Genomic DNA, 21,978 nt, shown 5'->3' with positions numbered 1-21,978 from the left:
AAGAGATAAGATAGACAAGTGGGACCTCATTAAAATGATAAGCTTCTGCAAAGCCAAAGAAACCATCAAGAGAGCAGGGAGACAGCCCACAGACTGGGAAAAAATGTTTGCCAACTCCATGTCTGACAAAGGCCTAACATCAAGGATCTACAAGGAACTCAAACATGCTGAAAAGAAAAAAACAGCCCCATTACAAAGTGGACAAAAGATATAAATAGATACTTCTCAAAAGAAGACATATGAGCAGCCAACAGACACATGAAAAAATGTTCAGACTCACTAATCAAGGAGATGCAAATTAAAACTACACTGAGATATCACCTAACTCCAGTCAGAATGGCCATCATCAATAACTCAAAAAATATAACAGCTGCTGGAGAAGATGTGGCAAAAAGGGAACACTTCTACATTGTTGGTGGGAATGTATACTAGTACAGCCTCTGTGGAAATCAGTGGCAAACAAGTGGAAAAACTCCTAAAAATTGATTCCTAAAACTCCTAAAAATTGATTCCTAAAACTCCTAAAAATTGACCTTCCGTATGATCCTGCAATCCCCCTACTGGGAATATACCTGGAAGAACTCAGGTCACTCTATAAAAAAGATACCTGCACACTCATGTTTATCACAGCATTGTTCACAATAGCAAGAACATAGAACCAACCGTGCTGCTCACCAAAAGAGGACTGGATAAAAAAAAATGTGGTACATATACAAAATGGAATATTACACAGCCACAAAGAAGAACAAAATCATGAACTTTGCAGCAATGTGGATGGTATTGAGTTTATAATACTGAGTAATTTCTCACAGAAACAAAGAGATAAGTATCACATGTTCTCACTCATTAGTGGACCTTGAACAACTACCATATTACTGTAGGAAAGGAATTGAAAGTAGTGGAAAACTGTGGGGAGGGAGGTGGGGGGGATAGCTGGGATTGAAGGCAGTCAATATCCACCTGGGGAAGCGGGGCACACCTCATCAATAAGGGTACTTGCACAATGAATATTTGTATACCTAACCCTGAATAGTACCCCACAATTTCAAAAAAAAAAAAAAAATATATATATATATAGTTCCTAAGATTATTTGGCTATAGCATACTTATATATATTAACACTTTTGGGTATACAAATGTTCCATGGAATTTGGTTGGGAATAAATAAAAGAATAAAATAATGTGACTGAACTTCATATAACAGATTTCTGGGGAGCCTAGATGGTTTCATGGAAGAAAAGGACAAGAATTAAGCTATGAAGGTATAAATTATGTATTTGTCCTTGAACCCTTTACGATAATTTTATAAGAAATACATGGTTTTTTTCCCAGACTTTACTTTATAGAGCAGTTTTAGGTTCACAGCAGAATGGAGCAGAAAGCACAGAGATTTTCTGTATGCCCCCTGCCCTCACATATGTATAGTCTTCCACATTATCAATATCCCCCACCAGAGTGGTACAACCAATGAGCCTACATTGGCATGTTATTATCACCCAGAGTCCTTAGTTTACATTATGGTTCACTCTGCTGTTGTGCATTCCATGGGTTTCGACAACCATATAATGACATGTGTCTACCGTTACAGTATCATACAGAATATTTTCACTGCCTTAAACATCTGCTATGCTCTGCTTATTTATCCTTTCCTTCCCCCAACCCTGGCAATCACTGCTTCTTTTATTGCTTTTCATAGTTTTGCCTTTTCTAGAATGTCATATAGTTGGAATCATAAGAAATACATGTTTTTAATGCCCAGGCATTATTTTGTAGAATTCTGAGATTTTGGGGCTAACCAGAAAGTGAAAGACATAAATAAGGTATGAATTAGTTTCTGAGTAAAGCCCAAGAGTCTCCCTAGAGTTTTACCTTATGATACTTTACTGACTTCTTCCTTTTTAGCCATAGAGTCTTACTTGTTATTCCATTAAAGACTCTAGCAGGATATTTAGTAAACTGAAAATTTGTAAAAGCAGACATGTTATCTTTGTCTTCTGAATGCATGTTTTAATATAAGACAGAAACCCAAAACAGAGTGTAGGAATCGCAGGAGAGAAAACAAATTGCAGGGTGCTAAGAATGAAAACTTCCTGTTCAGTGAACACAGGCAAATAACACATGCCATAGGCTCCTTACTCCAACAGCAAAGGAAATTGTTTCTATGGTTATGCAAATACAAACTCAATAAGAATGCTACTTGGTGTAAGCCATTCACACAGTGTTCAGAACCTGAGTGACAGCATCTAAGGGCATTGCTCTGGTTATCTCACTGGCACAGATAATCAGGAGAAAGGGGCCAGCATTCCAGGTATTCAAGATTTTACATTCAGTTTTGACTCCTTGCAAGTGACTGAAGGAACAGGAGAGTAGCATCTGAGTTTTGTTGAGACTTGGGTTTGAAGAATTTAATTGTGGGGCTGATGTGTAGGTGTACTTATCAATGTCTTAATTATTAGACAAAACCCACTATTCTCAGTTCAGTGCAGTTTAGTTGGTCTCCATTCTTTATAGTGAGCATATTGTGGGTGAATTATATGCTAGAGGGGAATTTGTAATTGTGGCATCTTAAAGCCTTCTGAATGTCTTCCTCATGCATGTGAAAAATTGATTATTCTCCATTGATTCTAAACAAAAGACTGGGACTCAGTATCTTATTGTTTCTCTACAGTCTGCAGTATAATGTAATACATTCACTCCAGTTTGGTCTGTTCATATGTTAGACTCGCACAGATGAGCAAAAAATAATGGGCAAAATTCAAGTGGGGATGGGTCATTTCTTTCTCATTCAAGAAAAGAGTTTTTAATCTCTCAGTAGGAGGTCTGTTGCGTGATAGGAAGGAAAAGGATATCAGTAGGATGATAGTCTCTCTAACCTGGGCCCTATCCTGGCTGATATTTTCACTATGGATTTAGAAAGACAAAGGGAGAAAGCATGTTTGTCAAATGTGCAGTTGAGTCAAAGCTTAAAGTTATTACACTGGATGACAAAATTTGGCTTTAGAAAGGTCTTGGTAGTTGGGAATACTGGGTCAATATTTCCAGAATGAGATGGCAAAGAGAAAAGGAAAAAGCTGGAATTAATTTAAAAAAATTCATATTCATGTTTACAACAAAGTACAGAATGGGGGTGACATGGCTTAATAATAGTAAACTTTTAGAATCATAAAGGTTTATGTACTTCCTCTCAATTCAACTATGATTTAATATGTAATGGAACAGATATCAATGCTCATGAAAACTGATCATGCATCAGTATAGGTAGACAGGTCAAGACAAAGGGTTTGGTAAAGCGGGAACCTTCTCCATTAATTATTAAGTTCATCTGGGATATTAAGTTCATTCTTGGGTTTCATCATTTACAATGAATATGAAAAGTGAAGGGCATCCAAAGACAGGTGACCAGAATTTTGTAAGGTCTAGAAGTTATGTTATTCAATAAACAGCTTCAGATGACTTGGGACAGCATGATAGTTTTCTTCATTATCTGAAAGACTATCACATGGAAAAGGAAATAGAATCATTTTATTGTAGTTTCAAAGAACAGAAGGAGGGCTGCTACATATCTAGGAATAGTAGGGAACCAGATTTTGGTAGTATAAACAAAACCTTTCTAATAATAATGCATCTTAAAAATCAAAACTGCTGCTTTTAAGTTAGTGAGTTCCTAACACTGGTCATTATGAACTGGTTGACCAGATGACCATGTGTCAGCAACATTGTAGATGGCTTCTCTCTATATGAGGAAGAGTAGGGAGATGTTGGGTCATGTTTCTAATTCTGATATTCTAGAATCCTCTTCACCTCTTTGACTCTCTGCTCTTTACAATGTGCTAGAAAATATATTTCTTCATAAGCCCTCTATACTGTGAGACTTTTGCATAGATCATTTAACCTCTCAGAGAATCAGTTCATTCATTTATAGAAAGGCAGCTGAAATAGCCATGCTTCCTGTGGCATTGTAAAGATTAATTAGTTACCCTATCTACTTGGGAGAAAATATATTTAATCAGTAGAATAACTTTACAATGTATAACCCAGCTTTGTCTTCTTAGCCCCTGTCTTCTTAGCCCCTGTCTCATGCAGGTTACTGGATAATTATTTCCACATTCCTTCCCTCATATCTAACTACAACATAGTAACAGGAAAATGGTCTTCCTGTCTGATGTACCATTTTTCTCAGCAGAACTATGCTTCCTCAGTCTTTGGAGCTGGAACTTCTGAGTCATTCTGGGTTCCCTTTCCCTCTTATTCCACATTCAGTTGCCAGATTTCAATGATTCTCCCTTTCTCATGTCACTCATATCCATCTTTCACTTTCTCCCCTTAAAGCCACCACCTTAGTAAGAGCCATCATCATCTTATGAATTAGATAATCATAACTGATCTCTATGCACATTTCTGTAAGTTTACTATAGCTGAAATAACACTTTTAGCATACCATATTTTCAAAATCATCTGTGAAACCTCTTTTATAGAATATACTGAGGGCACAAAAGGACCTCTGCATTTCCAACTTAATCATTTCCTCTCAACCTCATTTTACACAGTTTAATTATGCAGATGCCTAGTTCAGTTCAGTCTAATCCACAAAATGAGCTACTCACTGTTTCCTGGCCTTCTTGCCTTGTGCCTTTCTATGATGAAATATCTTTTCCCTGATTATGTTCATGTCATGAGTCTTCCTCCAAGGAAAATTCCCTATTCAGCCTGTGAAGTCCCATCTGTCCTGCAAGATCACTCCAGTTTTTCCTGATCTCTTTTGAGTCCATCCTGTTTGCTCACCTCCCCTAAATCCTTACGACTTTTTATCTGTGACCCTCACTTAGTATTTGTATTACCCATTCCACCTCTTACACTGTTGTAAGTTAGTACTGTTGTAAGTTAGCACATAATTTTTCAATGTGCCTCTTTCATCTTTTAATCAAGACTGGAAACTTCCTGAGAGAAGGAACAGTGTTGCTTCTCAAAGGGGAGTCTCAGGAACAACTGAATAAGCTTGGGGGAGTATGCCCTTATACTTCAGGTGCTGGGGGCAGGAAACAAAAAGGAAACTCCTTGCCTATGGCAGAGTCAGAGCTAATAGCTGGCTTCAGTGAGAGAGAATGTAGATTTTGTTTGTTTGTTTGTTTGTTTTTGAGTCGCAGTCTCGCTCTGTCACCCAGACTGGAATGCAGTGGCTGCTCCCGCCACCGCAGCCTCGACTTGCTGGGCTCCGGCGATCCTTCTTCCTCAGACTTCCAAGTAGCCGGAACTACAGGCGCGCGCGACCATGCCGGGCTAATTTTTTTGATTTATTGTAGAGATGAGGTCTCACCAAGTTGCCCAGGCAGGTCTCGAACCCGCGGGATCAGGCAATCCACTCACCTCAGCTTCCCAAAGCGCTGGGATTACAGGCTGAGCCACGGAGTCCAGCTAGATGTAGATTTTATTAGAGAAGGAGATCTCTCTCCTTTTATATTCTTTTATATTCTCTTCAGAATATAATTTCCCATGTAGTTTCCAATATTTTATTTATGTTTGTATTCACAGTCATCTTCTGACATTTATAAAGTCTTCTACCCTAGATATATTACTATGATGGTTTCTCTAATGCAAGGATGAATGGTTTATCTTGAAAAATAACTAAAGTTTTTTTTTATTTTTCTTTTTGTATTTTCATGACATTGCAAAAATTAAAGTCTTTCAGACCTGTTTGTGATTTTTGAGGAAAAAAATAGTACTTCTAAGTAAGAAATCAGGAAAAATATTGTCTGCATGGTTAGCAAGCTATTTTTTTTATAATACCAATAAAACTCTAATTCTTCAAACTCTTCAAGATTGAAGATCTTTCATAATCTATTTTTACTGACATATGGGAACATGCTAATGTTTCTTCGCAAGACTGAAGGAAGAATTCCCTTTTTAGTTATATATATTATTTTGGTAGCAATTTTCCATCATCTCTTTTCAGTACCTTTTGGCAAACCCATGCAGACAGTTTATTTTGTAAACTTAGACATAATCATAACCCACCTTAACTTTATGATTTTAGTGGTCCGCCAAAAAAGTTTTCTTTTAAAGAAATTAGTTGATAGGTATTAAAACAATTATTTTCTACCACAGCTGGGTTCTCTTTTATATGTCAAATTAGAATATGCTGTTCCCTCTTGTAACGTATTTTAGTGTTTCTCTTTTACTGACTAACTAAAGTTGAGATTCTTATCATGGTGTTTAAGCTTCAAAATCTGGCTCCAAGTCAATATTCTGCTTTCATTCCCTGCGATACTCAGCCAGTCATAATCTGTTTCTTAATACTAAACTATTCAAAGTTTTCAGACTGTCCAATACCTTCTCTTCTGTCTCTCATGCTTTCTTCTCTAGGCCTACAATGCTTTTCTCCCATTGTTTTGTCCCTCTTCATCCTCTAAATCCCAAAATATCCCTCTCTGGGAAATGCTCCCCTAGACACCCAGAGAAAACTTGTCACCCTCTCTGACCCTCCCAGAATTTTGTCCACAATTATTTTATCAGTTGTAGATTTTTTTTTGTAAATCAAAGGTAAGTGCTTTCATCTCTATCTACCTTCTAATTATTTATCATATTTTCTACCTACAAGAAGTTCTTGAGTAATTATCTTTGAATTGCCATACTCCAGACTAGGTAGGTTACATTGTTCTTCTCATGAGCAGCTGGATAAATAAAGCAAAAACTATACTTGCAATGATAAAAAAAAAAAGATGCTGAGAAGCAGTCACCGAAATTGCCTCCTGGATAACGAATAGCAGGATAGAGCAGGACCTCAGTGAGCTTAAGAAACCCAGAGACATACAATGTGGTTCATCACCATATTGTTTTGTTTGTCTGAAATCTTGAATATAACAAATAGTATTATCTAGGATTAAATGAGAAAGTAATAAGTCAATTCTGAACTTATATTTGAATGTATAGTCTAAATTATTTTCCCTATTGCAGAAATGCAGAATTCTAGAGGGCCGTGGTCCACGTGTTTATTATTTTTAGAGAAAACTCTGTATTGTCACTGCATGATGTCAAATGCATCTGTACCACATATTGCATTATGATTAGGTCTATATAACAAAGATTTCAGGGGAAATTAAAAGGGTGAAAAAAATCAAGCCAGTCAGGTGTTTTTTCAAGTCAAAGAGTAGCTTCTATTGGGGGAAAGTTCTCCTGTTTCTCTGTGAAAGAAACCTACATTTCAGGGAATATAAAGGCAATCTCGAGTCTTCTTGAGAGGCAAGGTTGGAACACAAAGCCTAGCTAGGACCCCTTCAAACTAAGGCTTCCCTACTGGCTTCTCCATTTGTTTGCACATACAGATTAGGTTGTTGGTCATCTCTCTCATAGCTGCCATCTTACTGATTTTACTTTCAAACACTATTGATTTGGTTGCTAGGTCAGGTGAATGGAATGTCTCAAAGTCTAACCGTCATACCTATAACTGATGACCATAATTTGTGTTACTTCTGCCATATTTGGCATGCTTGACTTATAATTGAAACTACATGTGACTGGTGTTACAAAATAGCTCTAGCCTAATTAAAGTTTTAGTATTTAGGGAAGTTAATATTTTCATCAAAAGATTTATAGGCTGAAAGATTTCAAATTATTTTAAATAATTAGAAAATAATTTGAATAACTGGCATATAGTATTGTAATTCAGAATGAAGTGATTAGTTTCTCTGAAGAAATATTATCCATTTTGGCCTGCTCCACTTTACTTAGACTTTGTAAACATTTAGTGAAAAAATGTAACATAGAAGCAAGGACACTGACTTTAGAATTTGGAGTCCTTCTCAACTCTGCTAATTACTAGCAGTGTTGTTGCCTTGGATCAACAACTTAAATCCCCTTACCTTCAGTTTTCTCATTTATCAAATATGAATGATCTTTCTTGACCTATGTAACACAAAGGATGCTTACAAAGATCAGGTGAAATGATGTAGGTACATGAGAGATTTGAAAAATACTAAACATTACTTCAGCCTGTATTCTTCAAATTCTGTAGCATTCTTCTTTGTTTTTTTTTCATTTCCAGCTGATTCAATTAAATTGAGTTAAAGGATCATCTCTTTGGCAGACTCTGGGAATAAACCAGGGTAGCATCTGTTGCTTTGGTGTAAGAACATCTTCCTCATGAGGCCTTTGCTTGCATTATAGTGCTCCTTTTGCTGGGTTCTAGGCAGACATTGAATTTCTAACCCTTGGAGATAAAACTCTTTTTTTTTTTTTTTATGAGTTGGAGTCTCACTTTGTTGCCCAGACTGGAGTGCAGTGGCCGCTCCCGGCCACCGCAGCCTCTACCTGTGGGCTCTGGTGATCCTTCCGCCTCAGCCTTCCAAGTAGCTGGAACTACAGGCGCGCGCTACCACGCCTGGCTAATTTTTTGATTTATTGTACAGATGAGGTCTCGCCTGCCCAGGCAGGTCTCGAACCCATGGGCTCAGGCAATCCACTCACCTCGGCCTCCCAAAGGCGAGGGATTACAGGCTGAGCCTCCGAGCCCGGCTAATAAAACTCTTTTAAGTAGTGTTCTTCCTCTTCCTGAACTCCTTTGTAGTGAATTTCAGAATTACTGTTTGGTAGGACAGTCAGTTGGGGCAAATCTCAGAGACAGACAAGATAAAGGGAGTCTTAGCTTTGGCAAACTGACAGACATTGAAATTCAGATATCAGGTGAATACTTTGACAGATGGGTAGGTCACAGGGTCAAGAGAGGTTGATAGTAGGCACAGCAGGTCTAGCATGGAGATTCCTACAGGAAGAGTTGGTATCACGAAAGTTAGGGAATAGGTAAACTAAAGACCTGACCAAAGGCTCTCACAGGTTCAGAGGCTCAAGAAGACCAGAGTCAGACTCCAGAACTTGAGGAATGAGACAAATAACATGACCCCATTTACTGGATCTTGGACTTCAGATAATAGTTTTGTCCCCAAAGAACAAGGTTAAATGTCTTGCGTCTGAGACTGAATTAAAATGTTATTCGGATGTTCTGTACAAGAAGATAGGATATTTGAGCTGTCAAGATGTGGATCAAAATAATTTGCTTGGGGACCAAGATTATCTCAGAGTCTTGGAAGAACCTGGCTTGCAGGTAGTGGTCATCTGCCCCCACCAAGAATAATTAGAGGAATGTTGAGGTTGGGGACAGGAGCCAGCTCTGCCAACACATTGACTGTCATTCCCTATTTCCACAGGCACATTTTCCTTCCTAAAAGTCATGCATTAACCTATTAAATCTATGAAGATCTAAATTCAGATACTAAAAAGTATTTTTTTCTCTCTTCATGGTATACTTTAGTGCTCTCATTTTTTTTCTACTAGCATGTCTCTATTTATAGTCATGAATGTTCCTATAACTCCAGAACTTAGTTGTTTCTTCTTCAAAATTTTGAAAATATTTTTTAAAAGAATGGTTTTGAATTTTTTTCTTGTTTCTTTTTTATGTTGTCCATTTTTCTCTCAAAATTAATTTGTGGAATTTCCAGATTTTCAAACAGAACTCTTGCATCCTTAGAAACTCCATTTCTGTAATCACACTACATAAACTGGGACATCTCAGTTGCCACCAGATGTCACAAAACTCTTACCTCCCAACTTTAATTTTGCAGTTTCAACAGTGCAACAGTAAAGATGGCTGCATATTAAATGCTAAAACTGCAAAACAAAAACTATGAGGTAGCAGTTTTGTGAAAGGATGCAATCATGATTTAGACAGAACTCTGTTTTAATGGATACCATCGTAATACCTGTTTCTTTCCAATGGAATTTCCCTGGTAGTCTAGTGGTTAGAATTTGGCGTTCTCTCTCCAATGGAACTATCTGGTGCTCTACAAATGGCTCATGGCAGCCAACAGTTCTTTGCTATTCTGTTTACACATCCTGGATAATAGATACTTCCCCTCAATAAATAGTGGAAACATTGGACATAATTTGAATCTAGATGATAAACTCATTTTTCAAAGCCTTTAATAAACTTTCACAGATTAATGTACATATGTATATAGATTTAAAAGAAATTATTTGAAAACAAAGAACTACATTACATCTTGAGATCTGCACACACTAATCCAATACTGCAATATCTTGTAGTAAACCTTTGGCTATGAAAAAAAAAAAAAAAGAATGACTCACCCAACACAATGTCTTTTGGTTTTTAGCAAAAACTAAAATTAAATTATTTTACTTCCTAAGAGAAAAAGGTTGATATTTAAAAAATTATTACAAAAAGCATAAAAAACATCAAGACAAATTATGTTAATCCCAAATTATCTTGGTGCATCTGTTTTGGAGTATATGTCTTTCTTTGAAAACATATGTTACAACATAGGTTTCACATACATTTTTTCAGAGAGAGACAAAAGGAGTAAGTATGAGGACAACATCATAAGGATGCAATCAGATAAAAAGGGCTGAGTCTAGCACACTCCAGGAATGTATCTATTCAATTATTTACTATATCCATGGATGGAACAGTTCTATAGCTATGCATCAGGGTTATTTATCTCTGGAGGGACATGGAGGCATCCCAGGACCACTATAGTCTTACCTTGATGGTAACCAGGACCACTTCCATTATAGCACATTGTCTTGGTGTCAGACCCTTGGCATCCTCTCGAATCATGTGCTCCTGGAAAACAGGTTAACAATTGTTTATAAAATAACCAGTTTATTTATTCAACAACTACTTTCAAATACAATCTGAATAATTCTCATATGTAAACATATTCTATTTAAAATATCTTCTTCATATAGATGTATTTAAAATGATTATTTTGTTATATATTTATTAAATATTCAATTTACCAAAGGGAAAAAATGTCTACTTAAAAAGCAGTGCTTTGATATAGATGTGGCTTTATGTTTCACTTGCAAGACATGAACTTGTACTTGTTAATGGAAAAAAAAAAGAGAAAGAGAGAAACCTGGAAAAATGTGTACCAAAGCTTTTTCACCTGAATTCCTTGCTTTATGTCTGCCACATTGGGTAATGTCAATCATGGAGGGGATTAAAGGAAAAATTTTAGCTTCTCCCAATTACTACTGATAAAGTCTATTTAAAATATAATGGCCCCACTTTATTGTCTTTCTTGATTCCTTTCAATTATTACTCATTACTGGAAAAAGCCCCAGAGAATTGACTGAATTTGGCTCTGGAGATTTTCAATATTTTATAATCATTTTAATATTTTAGAACTGATTTCCTTATTTTACAATGAATTTTCTTCATTATTCATTGTGGCATGTCTCAATTGATCATTCAAAGCTTATTCAGGGGAATGGTAGTAGAAAGATAAAATAATGGTAGTAGAAAGAGAAAATAATAAAGAAAATATAAATTTGTCTAAGAGAAAATTTTTAAACTTCTGATTCCCCCAAATTGATACAGTCTTTCCAGAGTTGCCATTATTTTGCTTGACAACATTCAACAAATATTGTGCTTATTCTGTGCCATTACCGTTCTATATGATTGAGATATATTGGTCAACAAAAGGGAGACTTTTGTCCTTTGGAGCTTAAATTCAAACTTATGTAGGTACCTTTGTGTGTATTAGAAGAAAAGTTCCATGTGGGTGAACACAGCTCTGAGAATACATAACTTGATTAATAAAATAGTGCCTTCAATCTGTAATAAAAAGTGTCTCTTTTCCACAAGGGTATAGCTCCACGTGGCTTGACAAGTGGTGCATGGGCTCGATTCCAGCTGCCACTTACTCCCTTAGTAAGGCACTTTTGTGCAATACCAAATCATGAAATCACAACTAGTGCCTTCTTTTACTACTCTGACCCTTTCCTTATTTAGTAGTTTCTATGACTTCCTGAAGATAATCTCTATCTATGTCGCACATACATCTTCAGCTTTTCAATGTCTATTTTGGCAGTTGTGACCTATAGCACTCAATATATTTATCATAGTTGAACTGTACTTCCTTCAGCATATTTGATAGGGTTCAATACACTTGAATAGGATCATTGTCTTAGGATATTGTTAAAAATACAGTGTAATGTTTCATGGATCCAGGATATACATTTATGCATTTACTGCAGCTTTCTCTGATATAGGGATCTCAACTAAAACATATGAGTTCATTTCATATTAAAAAAATAGTAATATTAAACACCCTGGAAGACTCAATGAGTATTAGAAAATATTTGCTGAATTATAAGGAAAATGCTTTAGAAACCAATTCCTGATCAAAACCCCAAGTGCCCATGCCATAAGAGATAAGATAGACAAGTGGGATCTCATCAAAATGAAAAGCTTCTGCAAAGTCAAAGAAACCATCAAGAGAGCAGGGAGACAGTCCACAGAATGGGAGAAAAATATTTGCCAACTGTATGTCTGACAAAGGCCTAACACCTAGGATCTACAAGGAACTCAAACACGTCAAAAGGAAAAAAACAAACAGCCCCATTAAAAAAGTGGGCAAGATGTGAATAGACACTTCTCAAAAGAAGATATACGGGAGCCAACAGACACATGAAAAAGTGCTCAGTCTCACTAATCATCAGAGAAATACAAATCAAAACCACATTGAGATATCACCTAACCCCAGTAAGAATGACCATCATTAATAAAATAAACAACTGATGCTGGCGAGGATGCAGAGAAAAAGGAACACTTCTACACTGCTGGTGGGCATGCAAACTAGTGCAAACTCTTTGGAAGACAGTGTAGTGATTTCTAAAAGAACTAGAAATTGACCTTCCATATGACCCAGCAATGCCCCTATTGGGAATATACCCAGAAGAACTCAAATCATTTTACAAAAGAGATACCTGCATACACATGTTTATTGCAGCACTATTCACAACAACAAAAACATGGAACCAACTGTGCTGCCCATCAAAACTGGACTGGATAAAAAAAATGCAGTACATATACACAATGGAATATTATGCAGCCATAAAGAAGGACAAACATATGGACTTCGCAGCAACTTGGATGGATTTAGATTCTGTCATACTCAGTGATCTATCAGAGAAACAAAGAACAGAGTACCATATATTCTCACTCATAAGCGGATCTTGAACAATTACCATAGTACTATAAGAAAGGGATTGGCAGTAGCGGGAAACTGCCAGAGGAGAGGGGGCATGCCTCATCAACAAGGGTACCTGCATAATGAACATTTGTATACCTAACCCTGAATTGTACCCCACATCTTCAAAATAAAAAATTTAAATAAATAAATACATTCATAAATAAATAAAAACTATCTATGGAGTATCATTTTCACTATTTGAGTGACAGGTTCAATAGAAGCCCAAATTGCACCATCATGCAATATACCCATGTCATAAACTTGAACCTGCGCCCCACAAATCTGAAATAAAATTAAAAAAATACTTTTTTCAGACAAAAAATAATTATAATTATACAAATTTTATATTAAGTAAATGTATCTGGCTTTATCAACCTTTACTGGTTTTATAATGTGGCCACATTATTTTTTAACAGATACTAATAAATAATAATTGTTAGCTCTATAAAAAAATACAATTCTTGCTAGAAATCATTTTTTGAGGGTTTAACAACAGCTCATTCAAATAAGAGGATTTCTGAAAGAGGCCAGTTATGAATGATTGACTAAGTAAAAATCTTGCAGTAAACTGACAGTCTCAGGTGTATTTTCATCAACTGGTTTTGATATTGTATCACCAGTCCATGAAGGTTTATGTATATTTTCTTTTATTTTGAGTCACATAAATCCAATCATATCAAATATTAATGTCAGACAAATATAGTACATATACATTATAAAGCTCCAGAGCATGAGTAATATAAAATATGTCAAACTATTGAATAAATATGTGTTAAATAAATTAATCCTAAACCACAGATAGTCAAATGCAGAAAAACAATTAGTTCTCTACACTGTTCTATTTTTCTTGATCATGTGCTCCCTTAAATAGTTATCTATTAATATTTTAAAATAGGAGTTTTGAAATTATCAGTCAGTACAATATTTCAAATAGCAACTCTCCAGCAGATCAAATCTTCTTTCAAACTAATATATTATAAATTTAAAAATCTATGGTTTAAATAGGAGTTTTTAAAAATGAAAGTGACATTCTATCAAAATAAGAGGAAACAGCTTTGTAAAATGTGAAGTTCTCCATGTCAGCTGAAGTTTCAAATTTTATGTATAAGATTGTAGATGATTTATTACTCTGTAATTCAAATAATAATAATTAGATGGACTGATAATTTTTAAAAACCAAGGGCCAACAATAGAATAACATGATCCTGAACTAAGTTATTTTTTTCATCAGTGGATAATCAGATCCTATTTTTGATCCTTTAGATTATTTCAATGTTGATAAAATAATCCTGTTAGGTCTTTTTATCCATGGTGTGCTTTTAGATGATTAGAATTAAAAGATAATTCACTGAGTTGAAAATTTTGGGGGCCACAAAGAATGCTAAAATGTTATGTCTTCTGTGGACTCAAATTGTTCCCACTCACTATACATGCATACACCTTCTAGGGGAGACAGTTTCAAATTTTTTGCATAAGATTATCTCAGAGTTCATAAGATTTGGACAGGGCTGACTGCATCTACCAGCTCAGGGGTGGGTCTTCTTTCAGAGCCACTGATGTGTCAGCAGACTTTGCTGGGATTCCTTGAACTGAGATGAGTGTTCTTTTCTGTAAGATTTCAAGTTCAAAGAATGTTACATCAAAGGATGTGAGAGAAGAGATAATCATCGTACAGATAGAAAGGAAGGTTTATTATGGCAATATATCAAATAAGGAAAAGAGCAGAGTTGAGAGAGAGAGTAACCAGGTCCTGTAACGTTGTTTGCATCCCTAATCAAGCAGAAACCAGAGTTAACCCTGGACTACAAAATTTTGTGTAGCAATACATTCCCTCTCCTCTTATATTAATTTGGCTTGCCATCACTTGAAAGTAAAACAGTTCTAGCTGATAGAACATTCAACTCAGAAAACTGAAGCCAGGGGAGATAGAGTGTTTACTGGCATCAAACACATGCTAGACACATGGCCAGGGCCATTTCTTATGTAATAAGACCCACGCTATTTCAGCTTCATGGTTTTATGTGAGAAACTTCAGCACTGTATAAATCCACTTTCAAAGTAGGTTCCAGAAATTCCAGGAAGGGAATAAAAGGGATTTTTAAAAAGGATTGTGATCCAAGATCCAAAACAATAGTTTGGTAGTGACATCTACCTTTTATCTTTCCTCCCAACTATCAATAGCATTGAACACCTGTGAGAAACAATTTTAGGTGATAATTATGCATCTAGATTGATTGTTATTTTTCATTCTTTCTCAGTAAGAGAATAATGTGAATTATAAAACAGGATACTGAAATTGCAAGGTACATGTTTAGTAAATAATTATGCACATTGACTATCCTTCCCCTTTGCTGTACATAAAAAATAATACAATACCCAGTGATATCTAACTTTGAGATAACTGCTGGGGGAGAATGAAGATAGCACCTTCATTCAAGATGTTCCTGGGAGGTGACATACTCATTGCAGTTACCAAGCAAAGATAATATATTCATTATCTTATTTATTCTCACAACAATTCCAATAATCAAGTATTAATTTTTTTTTTTTTTGCATTTTACAAATGCCACATCTGAAGATTAGGAAGGTTACATATTTTGGCCCATGTCACATAGTTGAAAGAAGTTGAAGAAGAATTTGAGTCAAGGTCACCTGTGTCTGGAACCCATCCCTTAACTATATTCTAGTTGGTAGAAACGGAATAAAAATAACATGCATTTTAGCCGATAGAATTTCTATTCTACAGGGACAGGGACTGAGATTTCCAGTATAATTCCAAAGTTTTGGGACTCTCAAGTGATAACTAAGGGTACGGTTATTTAGTCAAAACATCCCCATTTATAATGGGATTGAACATGTCGACAAGTTCAATGTCTACTTCGATAGTTTCGTTTTCTTATATTGTGTTTCTTGGCTTTAAGACCTCTATAAATGTCACTGGATTTATTTGCAGTGTTCAATTTGTCTTCACTTATATGAAGCCAGCTTAATATATGAAAGAAAATATGTACTCTAATTTACTCCAAAAGCAATAATGAAAAATGTGAAGATTTAAAGGTAAAATTCTTAAAGTATATTGTGAGATCACAGAAATACATATTCTTAATACTGCCACACTAGATACCATTACTAGTAGTAGGCTAGTTTATTGCAGAACTGTAGGTAGCTCATTACTTTTCATGGACAATGAGTATTTTTCTTAGTCTTATTACCTTCAGTTTAGATAATTGTCCAAGATCTTTAGCTGCACTGAAAATCATCTGGGGTCCCTAGAAACAAAGAAAAAGAGAGAGAAGATTCAATGTTAAGATCTTTATTATTAGAGCAGAAATGGAGTCAGTAGATAATTTTTTAATTTCCCTTATTTTATTTTAGCCTTTTATGTCAGATGTCCTTAAATGGTTTATTTTAAAGATTGGGTCAAAGATATCTAGCACTGGCAGTATAATAGTCCTCAAAGGTGTTTCACTTCTCAACATCTTAAGTTTGGGTAACTGAATGAGTTACTACTAATGTAGGCAGTTTAATGTGGCATATGAATTAATTCAATAATCTTTAACTCTTATTTATTTATTTTTAGCAGAAGCAACTTCTTCACTCCACTTCCCCTCAAAATATTTCAAGACATAGGACTAAAAAATATAGGGCAAAATCTCAGTATATATAGATAAAAAGGTAGAGTTGCTCCTCCTGAAATGTTGTCTAATCCATTAGAGATATCCCAATGTTAGAGAAATTTCGGTGATGGTAGACTTTCCTAGGGAAAACTTTATAGAGGAAATAAAATGTCATATATAGCATTTCTACTGCAACATGATATAAGCTTCATATTCTACAAAATTGTGGATGTAATGGAGTTTATGGGGAAAAAAGCAATGGGCAGAACATTAAAGGGCATGCAATTTTGTTACTAAAGGACTATCAAAACCAACAATTTCTGCTTTGGGAAATGGCTTAGACAGCCAGCAGGGAACTTAGTGAGGCGGATGGCTACCTCAAGGGAATTTAAAAATTTCTGCCAAACAAATAAACAACAACAAAACAATAGAGTGCAATAGTGGGCTGAGACAAAGTCCAGGCAAGTGGAGCTTCTCCAAACACAGACAGTAGATAGCCTGCCATGTGTTAAAGTAGTACAAGGTGCATCTTCCTGGAGAGCGAGCCTATATGTATTATATACTCCCCTTTGTTTTCTTTTAAAAGCAGACCTGTACAGTAGGCAAGGTGAAAGTGTTTTTCTTTTTGGCTAAAGTTATAGTTCTTCTACTATATTCTAGATTCTCTGACCTGGGGACATATATATCTAAACCTACCCAACTTCCAGATTATACTGACATCATTCCCTTATTGAACAATTGCATGAAAGCTAATGGATGTTACAGAAATGTATTATGCATTCTGGCAGAATGAGGTATGTGTTTAGGAGTGTGTGTATACTTATAAATGTGATTTGGCCACCTGTATATATGTAGGCGGTAAATGATTAAAGCACATATTCATAGCATTAAGTAAAACTCAAAGTAATTTATATTTTATTACTCAGTGTCTGGCAGTAGATCAACAAAAACATATGTATCTTTACATCGTGAAACATATTACAAGAAAATATTTTCTAGGCCTATAATTTAACTAGATAAACATGGATTGAATGTGTATAAGTAATGTATAATACATATTTTAGTTCCATTTATAATTGCTCATAATTTGATTCAACTTATCTTTCTCAATCACAGAGGAAAAAGATTAATTACTCCATAACAGGTGTTTCTTAAGGTTATTTTTTTCTTGCTTGGTTCAGAGTATGTGAACTGAGATGCTTGGCACTATGTATCCACATATCCATTGTCTACAACTTTGCTGCCAATTGATCTTTCTGGTTCTTTTTTATTTTACTGTGTGTGATATAATCACATTCTTCAAATTCACTAAAAGGTGTCTCCTCTATTAACCTCCAAATGGAGAGGTAATAGATGAAAGCAGAATGGAAGGGTGAAAAAAATTCCACATAGCAGTGTCAGAACTAAACTGTAAAACTTAAGAAAGAAGCAGAGTGGGTATATCATATCTTAAATCACTTTTCCTGCAGTCACAATAAAATCTTAAAAAAATAGAGTCAAGATAACCCTATAAATTAAACACTGATACTTTTCTAAGAGATAAAATTTTAGATGTCAAGGAACTGTGAAATTCAACTTTTATTGCCACTACTTAAAATTGATTTGGGTAGGAAAATGTAATTTGGATGATCATTATTGAGAAACTGTATACGAAACACTTTTTACCAAAATCAACTTATTTAGTATTTCATCTGGATCAAAAATATAACTAACCTTTAAATACTTACTGTTTGATCTGTCAGAGGAGGAAGAACAATTTGTTTTTCTATTTTGTTAAGAACTAGCTTCCATAGCTCTTTCAAAACTCGCTTTAGGACTGTTTTCTCACAGATTTTTGCTGAGAGACTTAATCTGAAATAAAAAATATACATATATATATTCACTTTTAAATTTCATATCATGGAATCAAGTAGTAGGTCTTCACAATAAATGGTAAATTCCATTTATTGAATTATTATGTAAAAATATGATATCAAAAATTTATTTTATCATACTATACATTAGATAATTCACTATATGAGGTAGAAAGATAAATAAGATGTTTTCTAAATTAACAGGCTTCAAAAAGAAAAAAATATCTTTTAACACACGAAGTAAAATGTCATTAAAAGAAAGGATCTGTCTTTATTCACATTTAATACTTATTAAACCAAGAGCAATTTCTAAGATCAGTCATTAGGGTTTGTTTGGCATGAAGGTTAAGAAAAAGACAACAGAACCAATATTTTTCACCCACTTGAGGAAGTGGCAGGCAGACCATTTACCAAAGACTCCCAAAGTACTCACCCTGATGTATATTTAGTTACATGCCCATGTTCATGATCTAAGCCAATCACCAAGGAAACACGTTTTCATCACTACTGGACGCTGAACCAATATACCAATATGGCAAAGATGAATATAATTTCACCCAAAACCCAAAATTTACCGACTTTATTATGTGTAAGGTATTCCTGACAAATTCTTCTCATGATGAGATAATAATATAACATTATCTAGCATAGTTGTATAGTACCTTATACAACCTCTTCTTTAGAAACCTCTCCTGCATATACCTATTATTTACAACTATACCTATTTTAAAAATCAAAAACAGGCTCAGAGAAGTTAGGGTACTTGCCAAGAAAGTGACACTAGTGAGATTCAAAGTTAAGCTCTCATTCTAAATCCAACCTGTCTTCCAGTGTCCTGTGCTGTCTATAATAGATGTGCATGCATAATAAGGGCCAGCATGTATGAATACACAGTGCGGCATAAATATCTATTACATATACTATAATATGACACTAAGCTCTGTGAGCTGCCTTTAATAAGTGTGAATTAAACCTGTTTCACATAGGACCAAAGATGGGTCATAGATTTCAAGGCAGCCTCATTGACTCCCTGCAGTGCTACTAAGTACTCTGTATGCTTTTGAACTCTGAAATTATAATCTGGGCTCTGATCCTGATAGACATAATTGACTGGTTTTAATATTTTAAGACATACATGATTACTATTTAAATAATTTAAGTGAAAAACTAATATTTAAAAGTACAAAACACATGAGAGACAAATGAAGAGATTTTCACAATACATTTTCATGTAAAAAGTATTTCTCTTAACACTATTATATGTAAAAAAATTATATATATATAATATCCATATATGAAAGAAACCATCTCTGAATGAAGAGGAGGGCTGAAGACCCTTGAAGCATATCTGTGAACTCTACCTTCAGTAGTTTAAAAACCATTGTTCAAGGGCAGCATTCCTAGCTAGCTGGAGAATATTTGTGGCATAGAAATAGGGTAGAAACCAGCAGATATGTCATGGCAGAATGATAAAGACTATCACCAGAGAAATTCCTGGGATGATCTGAAATATATAACAGATCTGCCAATTTTGTTGCAGATATATAATTTCTATTTTCAAAGGATCTGAGTCTAATAATTGATCTTGTGTTTATGGTCAGCTCCTATGCTTGGCATGCTGACTAACCCTGCCTAGACTGGAACTGAAAGCACAGGAATAAAATTGTTGACATGTTTGCAGCTCTTCGTGGGATTTCTGCGAGCTGGAAATGGAGTTTACAGCTCATTTTATGAAGTGGAGAGTTCTTGTAGAGAAAGTGAAACATAAAGAAATGAAATGTTTTATTCAGAGAGGCTGCACAAAAGCAAAGAGAGCTATACATTTATAATATAACATGATTTCTAAGGAGTTTCTTTTTTTCAAAACCATCTTGAAGACTTTCAGCCCCTATTATCTGCTTTAAATAATAGAAAATAAAGGGAAAATATAGCAACTATCTTCTTAATTTAGCTAGAGTTAGTTAACATAATAACACAAGCTGGAAGTACATATTTTAGAACTTGAGCTATCTAGAATGACTGAACACAGAACTAATTAACCAGATAGTTTTCAAAAACCATGTGTACTGACTGGCATTCAAGATTTCTGGTTCTATGGTTGATCATATTTCTACAAAAACTTACATAGCTATTTTCCTTCCCCTTGGAAAGTCTGTCCCTCATTTTCATACATCCAAACCCTATGTACCTTTAAATACCAAAATCAAATTAAATTTCTACCGTTTCTTTTAAGTCACAATAAAATTTTTACTCATTATCCCTTTACACATTATATTTATTTATATCTTTGTATCTTTCTTATTTCTCCTCCTAAACTACTAGCTCCTTGAAAACAGAATCAACATCTGACTTAAATATCTCCCTTAACCTGTGACTTTAAAGTTATGCATTCTGAATTACCCCTGAGAATGTATGCAACTCTCCATGCCTCACAAAATAATATCTCTTTCAAAAAAATTTAAATCTCTTTCATAAATTTTAAGGCTCATAGATTATTTTCTGTCCTTATAGAATATCACTTTCTACCAAGAGTTATAAGAAATGACATATGATGGCATAATTAAGTATAGTTAAAAGTAGAAGATTAAGATTGAGTAAAATAAGAATTTAAATGTACTGAAAATAAGGTTCAACCCACATTCTCTGTTAGCCCCATTTTATAGAAGATGAAAAGGATTCAAAGTCATTTAGCTAGTGGTGGACAGTATCAAGATTACTTGAAACTTTCTGTATATTCTACAGAGCTATGGTCACAGAATAGACAAAGCAAAACGTTTTCTTAATGATAAATGATATGTCTCCAAACTGCTGGTTGGAGTTCTAAAAAACAGAAGGAATTCTGGTGAAAGTTTTAAGAGAATCAGGATTTCTTAGCTTGCTGTTCATCACCACTACATTCACAACCAATGCTGGTGTGTATATATTCTAGTGATTCAATTCTGTATTATCCATAGAAAAGAGATAAAAATTTCAAGGGAATGTGTAGGAAATTACGTGGTAAAAGTCTACATTAAGAAACAAAAGAAACATAGAAAAGTCTTTCTCTTTCTCTCTTTGTTTCTTTCTTTAATTCCTCTTTTCTCACTTCTGCTTTTCTTATATACCCATTTGCCTACCTATGTGCTATTATCTACTTACCTATTCACCTATATTCTAGTTATTTTCCTATGGAGACAGAGCAAAAAACTTAAGTTTTCTACCAAATACTGAAATTAAAGAGATCAAAGTATTAGTCTTATTTATGCAGAAAGGTTCAAGCAAAGGAAAATGGAATTAAAATAGAAGTCATAAATTTACAAAAGAGGCTCTTTCTACTAATTCTTTTTCTTTTGTTAGCCATATATATATATACATATATATATATATTTTTTTTTTTTTTTTTTGAGTTGGAGTCTCACTCTGTCTCCCTGACTGGAGTGCAGTGGCCGCTCCCGGCCACCGCAGCCTCGACCTGCTGGGCTC

At 34.8% G+C, this 21,978-nt stretch overlaps 1 protein-coding gene across 3 annotated transcripts in view; it reads right to left on the bottom strand.

The window, feature by feature from the left end:
* Positions 1 to 21,978, bottom strand: part of UNC13C (unc-13 homolog C) — a 390,922-nt gene that overhangs the window by 67,569 nt on the left and 301,375 nt on the right. For all 3 annotated transcript variants that reach the window (XM_008059183.2, XM_021712948.1, XM_021712950.1), the window contains 3 exons: positions 18,391 to 18,514; positions 16,259 to 16,315; positions 10,550 to 10,630 (listed from right to left, as the gene is read on the bottom strand). In XM_008059183.2, the coding sequence (XP_008057374.1) occupies positions 10,550 to 10,630; positions 16,259 to 16,315; positions 18,391 to 18,514 (262 nt within the window). The remainder of the gene's footprint in view (positions 1 to 10,549; positions 10,631 to 16,258; positions 16,316 to 18,390; positions 18,515 to 21,978) is intronic.

The sequence above is a fragment of the Carlito syrichta genome, unplaced genomic scaffold, assembly GCF_000164805.1.
Source record: "Carlito syrichta isolate Samal-C Ts95f unplaced genomic scaffold, Tarsius_syrichta-2.0.1 Scaffold303772, whole genome shotgun sequence".
Classification (NCBI taxonomy): domain Eukaryota; kingdom Metazoa; phylum Chordata; class Mammalia; order Primates; family Tarsiidae; genus Carlito; species Carlito syrichta.
Note: the sequence above shows the minus strand (reverse complement) of the source record. Positions and strands in the feature narration are given on the sequence as shown.